The 14,150-nt window shown below is 38.1% G+C and overlaps 1 protein-coding gene across 2 annotated transcripts in view; it reads left to right on the forward strand.

Annotated features, from left to right (window-relative positions):
• The window catches only part of LOC139118346 (LIM and senescent cell antigen-like-containing domain protein 1), a 39,256-nt gene that overhangs the window by 15,295 nt on the left and 9,811 nt on the right, over positions 1-14,150 (forward strand). For both annotated transcript variants that reach the window (XM_070681617.1, XM_070681618.1), the window contains exons 2-12: positions 192-311; positions 2,660-2,705; positions 4,749-4,815; positions 5,712-5,832; positions 6,311-6,351; positions 6,686-6,716; positions 7,042-7,119; positions 7,807-7,957; positions 10,825-10,917; positions 12,375-12,426; positions 12,962-13,037. In XM_070681617.1, the coding sequence (XP_070537718.1) occupies positions 192-311; positions 2,660-2,705; positions 4,749-4,815; positions 5,712-5,832; positions 6,311-6,351; positions 6,686-6,716; positions 7,042-7,119; positions 7,807-7,957; positions 10,825-10,917; positions 12,375-12,426; positions 12,962-13,037 (876 nt within the window). The remainder of the gene's footprint in view (positions 1-191; positions 312-2,659; positions 2,706-4,748; positions 4,816-5,711; positions 5,833-6,310; positions 6,352-6,685; positions 6,717-7,041; positions 7,120-7,806; positions 7,958-10,824; positions 10,918-12,374; positions 12,427-12,961; positions 13,038-14,150) is intronic.

Raw genomic sequence — 14,150 nt, forward strand, 5'->3', positions numbered from 1 at the left:
AGAGAGGACAGGCCACTTAGATGATAAAGCAGGTTTGGTAACTTACTATCAAACATTTAGTACCCTCAGCTGGCTTATCCAACAATAATTGCCACGTTTAATCATTGCATAAGAACTGTGAGTTGTCAAATTACAAACAGCCTACTTATTCTTACTGACCATTACATTTATAATTTGTTACTGTATTTCAGTGAGAATTCAGACAGCATGGCGGTGCCACATGCCATGTGTACGCGATGTAGTGACGGTTTCTCTGTTGAAGAAAAGATGATCAACTGCAATGGAGAACTTTGGCATGAAGGATGTTTTGTGTAAGTACATATAATCCCATAATAATGGTGGTATCAATTCATAAAATACAATTTTGATCTTCTTTTCAAGTATTGTGTGTTGTCTTGGTACCAGTATTTGGAGACAACTTCAAAAGTATTACATATAGGTACATGTAATCACTTCTTTTAAGGAACTGTTCCAGTTTGTCAGAAAAGTTCAAGAAATGAACTTCATTTAAAAAAGGTACTCTTATCAAAATTCATTTCTGTTTACTTAGTGTTCACTTGAATGGCTTCAACTGTTGAATTTCATAACTGGTAATGTCTATACACTCAGTGTGACAGTTTTCGGACGACGTCAGTTTTCGGACATTTAATGACATGCTGTTTGTTGTACTCACTTCGCTCTCTATTGATAGCATTTTGAAAGTCATGTTACCGCACAGTAAGTCAGGTGACACTGCTGCCTCATTTTGGATAGTCTTTTTTTTTTCGGTAGAAGCTATTTCGGGCTACAAACTTGGTAAAGTTAACACAGTGTACGATACAAGGTGTCGAAAGCAACACACAGAGACGGCCCAAGTCTCGTTTACCAGACCTCGTCGCTTCGCCACTGCAAAGTGCGCCGCTGGCGGTAGGACATGGCGAGTCGCGGAGCGACGAGCTTCGAGTCGCGAAGCGACGAGGGTCTGGTGACTACCACTGCATTCCACTGTGATGACGCATCAGGACAGGCGGAGAACCAAATTTAAATATGACCCTTGACCTACTTGAATATTCAATCCGAAAAACCAAGACAAATGCATGCGATAGTCAACATCGAGCTCGTCGCAAATGTCCGGGGCAAATGTACTCTGTAGACAGTGACCATGCTGAAACTCCTGTGAAAATATACGGAGAGCATGTGAAGACAACAGCCAACAGACTTCCCGTACCCAGTTGGCAGTTTACGAAGACGTCCCTCCCCCCCCCCCCCCCCCCCCCCCCCCCCCCCCCCCCCCGGTAGAAAGCTGCAATTGCTTCAATTTGCTCGTCTTTCAGGCATTCTATGGCTAATTATTCTTTGCCACAATCGATTGCTTTCCTAAGTTCGGCTGTCAGCCCCATTTTCGCCAGTTGAATTTACACGCGTCCGCGTACTGTGAATGCCCAGTGCGTCATTTGGGGAATCCGAGGGAATCCTTTTATGTATGTCATATCATTGCGTAGTCGAGCTTATTGACGTTGTCAGTCGTAGAAGTTCCTCATAGTTGTTGGTAGATATTTTTACAAGCCCCTCCTTCTATTGAATATGCATCAAAGTTTGCCTGTTGTCGTGGTTGTCGATTGAGCCATATGATTGGTGGGTATAAATATCTTGGAATGCGGAAGTCAGTAGTCTCCAGACCCCGTCGCCCAGCCAGTGGAAAAATGACTTCATGTTCCTACCGCCAGCGGCGCACTTTGCACTGGCGAAGCGACGAGGTCTGGAAGCGAGACCAGAGACGGCCCATGTCCGATATGTAAGCACCACACACGTCGAAATATAGTTGTGTCGTCCATGGATTGAACGTAACTAATTTATCATGAAAATTTTGAAAAAAGTTTTTTAACACATCGAAATTGAAAATCAGGGGTTTGAAGTTTCAAAATATCAATATTTAGCCCCTATAATCATATTCCAAATATGACGTCCGATTACTGCGATAGCAGTCCGATTACTACACACTCAACAGGGGGTCAAAATTTTGCAACTTTGACCCCCTAAATACCACTTCCGTCGTGTTAACAGTTTGAGGATAAACACAATAAAGTTTCGAAAGGTATGGTAATAAGATTTCGTACTGGTTGTCATTTATGAAACGGCTTTGGGTGAAATTCACTACCCTGTCCGAAAACTGTCACACTGAGTGTACCATTTGTGCTATTGTTGTCATAGTAAGTGCTCCCAAACTCCCAGTTCCAAAATTTCCAAAAGAACAGTGTTTTTGTTGTACTGCAAAAGATTTTAGCTTATGAATTTTTAGTATTTTTTAAAACGTTTCAAAGCTCATTTGTCCCCCAGGTGCCACCAGAATCAATTTCAGGGGGGACCAAATAGAACTCCAGTCTTATTTACCATGTAAAATGACACAACCTAAGTAGAACGAAATTTGTTCATAACTCAAAGAGTGAAGAAAATCCAAACAAGCATATCAAATTCCCATAATTTATCGGCATGTACGTGCTTGGGATATTTCAGGAAATATGATATTTGTACAAGTAAACCTTCATGTATCTGCATAGATATGATAATTTTTAATAATTATACAAGTTGACTGTCTCATATTTCATTAGATCCTCAACATTTCTTAAGCTTCGTTGATTATTTCACATTGACATACAATCATATCTGTTTACCTTATCAGGTGTGCACAGTGTTTTAGACCATTTCCAGATGGCATGTTCTTTGAGGTAATGTAATCTACACAGTTGTCTGTATTAAAATTTTTAAGGATACTCTCAAAATCAATGTCAGATTAAAACACACAGTAGTTTTAGTTTTGAACAGTTCGGTTTGACTCAGCAAAGTTTCTTTCTAACCCAAAGATTTGCAAATCAGTAAGACTACAGATCAGCAAGACTCAGTCACTCACATAGCTAAAGCAGAATTACATACATATTTAAACATCCTAGATATACAGTACCATGGACCAGCATGTCATAATGAAATATCAGAACCACCATTTACATTGCAATGTTTCATAGCTTAATTTTTGGCCACCATTTACAACATTATCCATTTCAATGTCAGTCACAGATTTTGTACTGTGCTCTCACTGTCGCTCGTAATGTTCGTAAATTACAAACAAAAATGAAAAGTTACGAAAAAAATAAATGTCCGTTCGGCCATTTACGAACAATTTTGTTAAGTTTGAAACCTTAAGTTAAGATTGTGAATTCTGGGGAAATACTGTCATATCTCGTCTCTCAAAACCTACTCTGCCCCTATCATCGGCGCATCAACACATGGTGATAGCTAGCTTTGGACTTTGACCTGTGCTAACATGAGCATGCGCGAAAAGGTTTCAAGATCCCCGGATCGTGTACTTTGATACTGGTGTGCCATGCATTTCGGTAGTTTCAAGACACCCAAACATTCACATGCTGTCAACTTTCCGAATGGACGGTTGAAGCCGATCGAGGGAAGCGGCCAGTAACAAAGGCTTTAGATGGCTAGTATCCTCAGCTCGGAAAGAAAGTTAGGGATAAAAACGGCAACTGATATGAAAAAATTGGAAACAATGAAACCGTTGAGAAGAGATCAAGAACAGTCAGCCTGAAAGACAGTCGAACAACAGTCTGGACGGCGCATGGTTCAGATGGTTGAACGACGTACCGCAAAGTGTTTGTCTGTGCAGGGAGGTAGAAGTGAGCTTGAAATCTTAGTTGTCATAGATTTGTCATTTGACGATATGCAGATTGAATTTTTCAGTGAACTTGCCAATGAATACTGATAGTTTTCTTTGACGCTCCAGAGACAAGGCTGTGCACAGTCGCACAGCAAAAGTTTATCCAGACCAAAAAAAAAAGACGATTATCTGCAGTGTTTTAAAAATCAGAAAAATGTAACTGTCTCTCAGAAAACATAAGCCAGATCACAAGTTTCAATTTGCGCACTTAAATTTGCAATTAAAACGGGACAAAATTTGTGCGAAACCACTGACTGCCAAATGTTCTGATCAGTGGTTGTCTTAAAAGAAGTTTAGAGCTGAACATGGCATAATGACTGCAGCTTGTAGAGGCACCACCTAGTACCCATGGATGACATGCATACTTTCAAAGTAACAGGGCTTTCCAAATATGCAAAACAGGGAACAGATTTTTTAGCATCTAAAACTTGTGCAAACACTGATAATATTAATGACCACTTAATATATTAATATATATAATCATCAACCACTGAGAAATAAAGTAATAATAAAGATTGATAAATTGAATAACATTCATGGGCCGGTTGACCAAAATGACACACTTTATTGAGACAAAGAAGAAATTTCAATTTTACAAGCATTTATGTTCCATGATGTACTTTGTTATGCAATGGATCTTTTGAAAATGCTTTTCAAAATATGAGTGTTCATCGTCAAAAAATAGCTAAAAAGAAATTTGCCTTGTATATCATGAAATCATTCATCATTCCTATCCCCTTAAAATCATTCATTGAGTACCAGAAGTGCTTGTTGAAAATTGGCAGGCTCAGCATTACATAATTTGTGCTTACTAATATTTTTTAAACCAAATTCGTAAATTTACTAACAATTTTAAAAGGCCAGGGAGAGCACAGTTGTACAAATATAAACATACCAGTTAGAAAGCAGGATATATGCCATGCATAAAACTCCTTTACATGTTCAGGTCCACTGTAGCATACACATATATCTGTGAAAATTTTCAGTCCCAACTTGTCATTACACAAGTGTAGCATTGTAACTAATTGTGACATTTCATTTTTAGTTTGAAGGTCGCAAGTATTGTGAGCATGACTTCCATGTCTTATTTGCTCCATGCTGTGGGCGCTGTGGTAAGTCTTAGTAGTACTTTTTATCCAGAAATGGAAACCATCCAAAGAAATATTATGTATTATTATATGTCTACCATCGAGAACAATAGAATTTTGAGTGTCCTAAAAAAGCCGTACGGAATGCCCGTTCCGTAACACGTACGGTTTCAAGGCGCCCCATTCCCTGCGGCTGCTGTATCTGCGCGTTCACTGTAGAACGGTTTCAAGGGACCCCTTGGACGAGTGCCAGAACAAGTCTCATGCACGCTCTGTACGTACGTATGTGTGTAGTGCACACACTCCAAAACTGAGACTGCCAAAACTTGCAGAAGTGCGTCCAAGATAGCGTTCCACACTGGCGCGATAAAATCGGAAGAAAAATTGTTGACATTGCACGAAAACGGTCACTACTTTGACATTTTGATGCCCTAATCAGGAATGTAAGATGAATAATAATAAGGTTATTACGAAAATACCGCAAAGGCAAAGGATGCACGAGGACATTGGCGCTGCGTATTGCCCGATGCGAAGCGGAGGGCGATGCGCGGCGCCAATGTCTGAGTGCATCCTTTGCGGTATTTTTGTAATAACCTCATAATATTCTGTGACAGGTACATATACTCAGACAAATGGTGATGATAATAGAACATCATAGTAACTCACCACTACAATTTACACAGAGTTCATGCATGTCAGTGACAAATAATTGTAACACCAAGTTTTGAATTCCATCTTTTTATTGTTCACATATAACAATTTGACTAATTCACTCAATCCCAATTTGAATTATGATTATTGCAGAAATGTTACAAGCATAACCTGTATGAGGAGTTTGAAATATTAGTGTTAACTGAAGAGAAAGAGAAATGTGTGGTAGTTGTGTGGCTACTCTAGTCGATGTTTTCACTTTGTTATAGGTGAATTTGTAATTGGTCGTGTAATTCGTGCAATGAATATGAGTTGGCATCCAGACTGTTTCATGTGTCAGATATGTGCCACTATTCTCTCCGATACTGGATTTGTCAAGAGTAGAAACAGGTATACGGTATTTCTTTGTTTTACACAATCCATGTTTTACATTATTAGTGTTTCACCAACAATTTTTCATATTTTTTGGATTGCAAAACAATGATATCCAAGAGTAACACTGGCAAACACTGGGCTCACACTGAACAGTTTTACAAATCAACGTAAGCCCAAAGGGTCCAGTTGTTTCCAAGTGCTATAGGAGGGCTCGCAAAATGCATCAAAATTTATCAACCAAATAATCTCATCTTCATCATGAGAAATCTTGTCAAATATTACTACAAAACAGTGCCATGATTACACAGAGTTGTTTAAACTGATGCTGTTGGTATGAGATACAGTAATTTCTTCTGGGAAAGCAAGTCCTGTCATTGATGTGATCTCACATTGTCAATATTTCTTAAGCAACCATATAATTTTTGAAATTCAAGAAAGATTTAGCATTTTAAATACATGTAGCACTTTATTATTTTTTTTTTTTCTTGGACAGAGCTCTGTGTAGGCCATGTCACATGAGAGAAAGAGCTGAAAGTAAGTTGCTACACCATCTATATACTGTTCCAAATTTCTTGATGTACGTTTTATTTTCCCTTATCAGTATCAATGGAGATGAATATGAAGCATATCAACTTTGCAGTTGCAGTGTAAATGATTCAACAATTGGCAGATATTACAATTTTTTTTAATCCAAAGGAGGGATACCCATGTGTACTTGGAAAATGAATTTGAAATAGAATTGGAATGGTCAAGTTTAATTGATGGTGCTAGTCTAGTACATGTGTTCACAAAATTATGTCAATCATTTGACATACATGAGAAAGTGTCAGCATGTGCTAATAAATCTTGTACTTATTCTCTTGTACAGCTTCTGGAAAATATGTATGCTACCGTTGCCAGTGAGTATTCATACCTTTCATCTGTATATTTTAGCAGTGAGTCCTTGATGGATATGTTCAAAATAATATTAATTTTGATAATAATACCAACCTACCTGTAAGTGAACTCTAATACAAAGACAAAAATTTGTTGGTCAATGCATAACAACAATAATAGTAATCCATTTGCTCATCTCATCCCAATGTCAAAACTACTGCTTGAAACATCCACTAGCTTTAGAACTTCTACTTGTAGTGCATTGACCAACACCTTTATTCTATCCTTACTGTTTGTCACTTGTGTTAGAACAAACAGCAAGCAACGCAGTGTCTGTCTCTATTTCAGTACAATCATTATTGAAGGTCATCTGAAGTTTCAAATGGAAACCTATCACCCGTACCATTTCAATTGTAAGAATTGTGGGTGAGTAAAATTTACTTCTTAATTCAATTGAACATATCTCAGCTGTATTTTTAAGAAAAGTGTGAAAGAAAATTATGTAGACTGATAGAACAACTGTCTCTCCATCTTTAAGTGATAATAAAGGCGTTTTCAAGAGCCTTTAGTGCACATCTACTATTTAAACCTGTTGACATTCTCTAAAGGCAGTTGATCTTTCAGCTGTATCTATGTTAGTGTTTTTATACCATTGTAGAAATTGGCATTGAGAGTGGACAATCAGATCCTATGTAGTGAAATTAAAAAAAGGTGTATAAGAACTGTGATGTTGACCTATATATAAGGTTTCTTTGTGTGTTCAAAGTGTCAGAAATTATAAAGATATTCTCTTTTAGAAATGTTTAAGAAGATGATTAAAAGACTATCTAGTGTATGCTTTGCAATGGTACCCATGTTGAACTATCTGGCAGTGGCATATTCTGTGATATAGTAGCCATGTCAAACTATCTGGTATATTCTCTGATATGGTAGCTATGTTTGAGACTATGGTGTATTCTCTGATATGTTTGATATTATAGTAGCCATGTTTGAGACTACTGTATCTGCTATATTCTGTGATATGGTAGCTATGTTGAACTATCTGGTATATTCTGTGATATAGTAGCCATTATCATCAAAATGATATACATATAATGTGTTTTTATTCAACAGGGAAGAATTAACTGCTGATGCCAGGGAAGTTAGAGGAGAACTATATTGTTTACGTTGCCATGACAAAATGGGCATTCCTATTTGTGGTGCATGTCGTCGTCCAATTGAGGAACGTGTTGTCCATGCTCTTGGCAAGACCTGGCATGTTGAGGTAACCTGAATTCACCCTGAGTTGATATTTGACATGTTCAGTATGTCAAGTTTGTTTTGATCGATAGGATTCTCTCTTTCATACCCATAGACTGTACTTTACTGCACTGTGCTGTACGTTTACACTCTTTTGCATCTATCATCGAACGCTCAACTTCATGTGAATATTGATACATCTCATGAATTCATCAGTGTGTTTCCTTTGAAACTTCATGAGTTGATAAGGAACTTCCTCAAAGAGTTCACGGCCTTAACCATGTAATAATAATATAGCTACAAACTGACCAGACAAAACGGCACCAACAAATAAAACTTGCTGGGGCACACAACACGCGTGCGCCACATTTATTTTCACTTTACATAGAATGCACAGTCAGTGGTCGCGGGAGCGCTCGATGCTTCAGACTTTCGTTGGTTTGTACATGGTACCAATGAGTTTTGTTCATGAAAATGTCATCGGAATTTGTGTTTAATGTTCACTTCCAATACTATGGTGCACAAAGATCTTTGTATCTAGGCAACAATATCAGATTAAATCAAAGATTGGACACTGCTCGACCATCAGAAATCTCATGTTCATGATCAACAAATGTCAACTTCTAGTCCAGTTCTACTGCTATTTTTAGCCATGCTGAAAGAAAATTTTACGTCTGGTAACCAAGCAACTGCCGAAGGTCGCGTGCCTAAATATCATGCTCTGTGCTGTGCAGAGTCCTGGCCGACAAAGAAACGCTTCAGAATGTGTGAAATTGGAAACTAAGATTCACATTTGAAGTGAGAAAAAAATTTTAGTCGAACTTTCATTTTGAGAGTCAACATCGCACTGGTTCATTTTGAAAGTCAACATCGCGCTGGTTCATTTTGAAAGTCAACATCGCGCTGGTTCATTTCCTCACGCCAGCACAAATGTACGTGCGTAACTTATCGTGACAATTACGAATGATGATGGTCCCATTTTCAAATGAAACCACATTCTCTCGCAAAGAAACGACAAGCACCGGGAGTAATGTTTGCTATGGCATTAGCAGTCGCTAGTTCAGTGAACCTGTAAGCAAAATCTTGATTAGATCTAAGCTCACTCTTTATATAGTTGAAACACGGCTCGCAAGCGTTGAACTGGGGATTATGTGGTGGCTGGTAAATCAGTCGAATCAAATCAATAGTCGTTGGAGATTTTGTTCAACATATCGCGTGTGGTGGAAACCGCAATTATCCATAACCACACAGTCACCAACGGCCAAACACGGATTGCCAAAATTATTAGTAACCTGAACAGCCTCATCGAAAAAGTTCAGTAACTCCAACCCGTTTGATGGGCCAATGATCACATCGGAATGATCGACACCCGTAGCACTGACAAGGAGGTTGATCGTGTATGTAGCGTTCGATGCATGCCGTTGTATTTCAACTGCCAGTGTTCTGATTTCTGCGTGTCCAAAACGACGATTGCCTGTAGTTTGGATCACCGAAGACTCATCAAACCAATGAATTTGATTTATATTGTAGTCAGAAACAGTTTCTATGAACTCCAGTGTATATTGTTCGATAGCTGGAGTCATTGATTCAGCGGCAAGACTTAGTATTTCTTTCGACTCATGCTCAGGTATTTGGTTATCGCTCGGTGGATTGTCGCCAGCAATGGCATGTTTTCGACCGTACATACGTTATCATCAAGAAGTTTTCTTCTGATTTCGTGTAAGTAAATACTTGGCTGCCGCCTTTTGTATAACTCAATATGTTGGAGAACTTTTGTCCACAACTCAGGTGGGTTCTCACACTGGTCTATCACTGGCTGTCAGGGAGCCTGTTCTCTCGTACTTACAGCAGATACTGTACGCTGTTGATTTAGAGACTCCAGTTATCGATGCAATTTCACCATAAGAAACAACTTTTAAGGGAAGTTTTAAGATGCGTCTTCGCATCAGAAATGGTGTCGTAAACCACGTTGCATTTTGTCGGTGGAAGTGTGTACTGTGCATGCAGATAGGCAGTTGTACAATGTTGCAATTGTCAACTATGCCGCCAAATTTAAAACTATTTTTGTAACGGCGATCTGTTGTTATCATGTATCATATTCGCATTTCAGTTGTGGTATTGAAATTCACACATAAAATTTACTTGGCTGAAACTTCTGTTTTAATCTCACTGCATCATATTGCCCATTATTTTTGAACGAATCGCTAATGTAACGGTAAGTATCCCGTAGGAATATGACGTTCACGTCGGTCGGTCGGTTAGGTGCACACAGTCAGCTACACAGTATCTACATGTTTACATAAACTTGTCGCCAGCTCGGCGGCGTCTGGAAATTCTTAGGAAGTTCCTTATCAACTCATGAAGTTTCAAAGGAAACACACTGATGAATTCATGAGATGTATCAACATTCACATGAAGTTGAGCGTTCGATGATAGATGCAAAAGAGTGTAATACTTTGCTCATATTGTGTATAGTGCCGAAGTTGTCTACACGTAAATTGTATTCGCAGCAGTGTTTACTATTGAATACAACAATCTTGTAGAAAGACACTGCAATGATATCTCATTCATCAATGTATCAGTGGCAAGTCATTGTCCTGTATTTATATAGCACAGAAACAGTAATATAGAGCTGTCAGATGAATGTCAGTACCATTGTACTTCAATTTTGTCCATTTGAACCATAATTCAACTACTTTTCTCAATGTTTTTTATTTCCATATTGTGTTTTGTGATCTAAACAATAATGTCGAACATCGTTATGGAATAAAGAACACATTGGGAAGATAAAGTAGTAGTTTTCCGAATATATATGTAACCGTTTCAATGTGTCCTTCAGAAGTAAAGAAATAACAGATGTTTTGATTACTTTGTTTCTCTGATTGATTGCAGCATTTTGTCTGTGCCAAATGTGAGAAGCCTTTCCTTGGTCACAAACATTATGAAAGGAAAGGATTGGCTTACTGTGAGACCCACTACAACCAGGTAAAGATATCACTTGTATTTCAATGTCTCAACTCAGTGCCCGTTGTAAAATTTCAGTGGATGTAAGGTTCTAATATAAGTCAAATTCTGAAGAGGGGTAGTGTAGACACTGTTGTCAGTCATCTAGTTATGCGTGATCTAGTTACCGGTCATCTAGTTATGCATGATCTAGTTACCGGTCATCTAGTTATGCATGATCTAGTTACCGGTCATCTAGTTATGAGTGGTCTAGATACCGGTCATCTAATTATGAGTGATCTAGGTACCAGTTATATAGTTATCAGTCATCTTGTTATGAGTCGTCTAGTTACCAGTCATCTAGCTATTAGTGCTATAGTTATCAGTGTGTCTGTCTTCCTTTGTCTCATAGATGTATCTGAATCTATGTACATCATATTCTTGAACATTCACTGAAAGGCACTCCCTGAACTGTTTTGCCAGGATTTATAGTTACCATTGTCAAAACATAGACTTGCCACAACCATTCTTCACATAGGATGTTTAGATTGACTCCTCTGTCGTCCTGTGACATACTTGCTTATGGCAGTGCATTATATTATGAATATCAATTCCATATTGTTTCTATTGGCATGCACATAAAATTTTTCCCTCTCCACTCACGCCATCTATTCTATTACTGTTTCATCTCACCACACATCAATTACTGTTCTAATGTATGGAGCTTTACTTCCAATAACAATATCTATGCCTTGGAGCATCTACAGAGACGTACAATGAGACTTATTCTTGACACTGTTCTGCCTCTTTCCACTTATCAAATGTATACTCAGCTTCATTGGCTGCTGATTAACTTGAAACTCCATCTCAACTGTATGGCCCAAATTTAAAGAGCAACTCACAATCTAATCCCTGATTATATAACTAGTATGTTCAATCCCTATATTCCTTCCAGATCAGTGCATTCTTCCAATCACAACCTCCTTAAAGTTCCCAAAGCTTGTACAACTCTTTATCAAAATACCATGTCTGTTTGGGGTGTTGAAGAATACAACAATCTACCCAAAGCCATTAGGGACTCTTAGTCACTGACTAGAAATCTTGTAATAACTTTCTGTATTCTATTTACTTGTCTGATGCTTCTTTGTAGTTATATTTCTTGCTATTTGTACTTCTGTGTTTCTTGTGTTTTCAAGTTTTTTGGACCTGTTTTATAATTGTTTTCTTTTATCTATTCGACCTCCATAAAAAGAGATGTTTCACCTATGGAGTTATCAAGTTTAAATAAAGATCAATAATGATAATAATAATAATAATACTATGACCCATTCCTTATGGATACATGTAAATGTTCTCAGGGACATGAGGATTGAGACCATTTTCATGAATTTTATATACACAGTGTACAGTGTTAATACACACACACACACACACACACACACACACACACACACATGTAATTAATTTTACCTTTATTCTTTTTCTCCATTTTGTTTCAGTTATTTGGTAACATCTGCTTTGTCTGCAACAAGGTGGTGACTGGTGGAGAAGGTTGGTACACTGTACATTGTCTGCACAATCTTATGAAAGACTTTCAATTACACAGACAATACTTTGTAATATCAAAACTTTATATAAGAAACTGTAGTTATTTTGATTTTCTTTTATCAAGACAAATATCCTAACAATCTTTCTCATTCACAGAAGCTTGTGTTTGCCCTTGAATTATTCTAAATGCTACTCTGCTCTGTGACTCATCAATGAAAAAAGATAGATGTGATTATGTTACTGTTAGCTGTAGTGTCTTGAAAGAATAGAATACGGTAATGATTTAGTATGTAGATTTTGACAAAAACATCAATGCACATGTGTCTTCTATACCTGCACTGCAGCATCATTTGTCATTCATTGATTTCAGTGAGAGTAGGTTTCATATGCATGTGAACAATTTTAGGAATACAAAATTGGATTTTGCATTTGTTGCTAAATACAGGCTTGAATGAAGGTCTTTTTACGCCATACCTAACCTATTGAGTCTTGTTCTGTCCTCTTGCCTCAACTGTAAAAATATTTTGTTAATTTTTAGCGATAACTACAATGAATAAAGCCTGGTGTCCAGATCATTTCTACTGCTGTGGATGTGATGCTAAACTAACTCTCAAGTAAGTATAGCAATATCCAGTTACATGTAGAACCTTTACTTCTACTTGAATTCACTGGAACACGTCTAACTACACTGAAAGATTCAGTAGTGTGTGGGCGCTCCAGTACACTGCGACCTACAACCCTTTACTACAACTGACGGCACACTGTACTTGGCTGCATCAAACTCCAAAGAAAAAGGACTGCCCACAACTGACATTACAGACTTCTCATATATGTAAATCATGGTAATGTAATTTGAATATTCATCACGTTGGCTGTTTATGTACATAATGACCACGGTAGTCAACACAACAATGTCAATCAACTGTATCGGCCGACATTGCATAATCACTCCATTTGGCAAATGAAAACAACGACATGTGTATGTACAGCTAGCCGCATTGCGGAGATAAAACTTAGATACAGTTATTTGTATGACTCACGTAATGCCTACAAAAAAGTCCACAGTGTCTTTCTCGCTGAGCGCAGCAGAATGTGCAGTCTGCGGGGAGACAGAGACTCTTGGAAGAAAAGGTTGATCTTTTCGAGAATGACCAATATCACCGAGAAACTGAAGTGACTCTTTACCGTGGAACTGATGTCTGGACATCGTAGCAGAGCCTACCTTTGTAAAAAATGCTACGACAATGTCATGAGTCTGTATGCTGAAAGAGGAAAACTTGATGCGAACACATCTCCGCCACCACAAAAACTCTCGAGTGCGTCTCTTTGCTCTGTTTTCAACATAATATTATATACATCAGAACGTTTACTGACTGCCTCAGCAATATGAGTCAGTGATTGTTCGGCCATTATGATCACCTGGCTTTACAAAAGCGAAATGTTCAAATCGGAACGGTAGACGCAGACGTTGATGTGTGTATAGCTTCGGCCGTTCACATTTCAATACTTTGAGTTTGAGAAAACACGTTAGGGATTCCCTAGTTGTGTTGTTTGACAAACAAGACAGGATATAGGTGGGGCAAAAGCCTGACAACATTTTTGCATGTGCTAATCGTGATCACGCATTGAGTAAGTGATGTGGGCGGTCTTGTTACCCTACATTCTATCAATTAACTCATTCCTGTAATATGATTGTTCCAACAAAATTTTGTTGGAGAACAGGATTT

Source organism: Ptychodera flava, chromosome 19 (assembly GCF_041260155.1).
Source record: "Ptychodera flava strain L36383 chromosome 19, AS_Pfla_20210202, whole genome shotgun sequence".
Lineage (NCBI taxonomy): Eukaryota > Metazoa > Hemichordata > Enteropneusta > Ptychoderidae > Ptychodera > Ptychodera flava.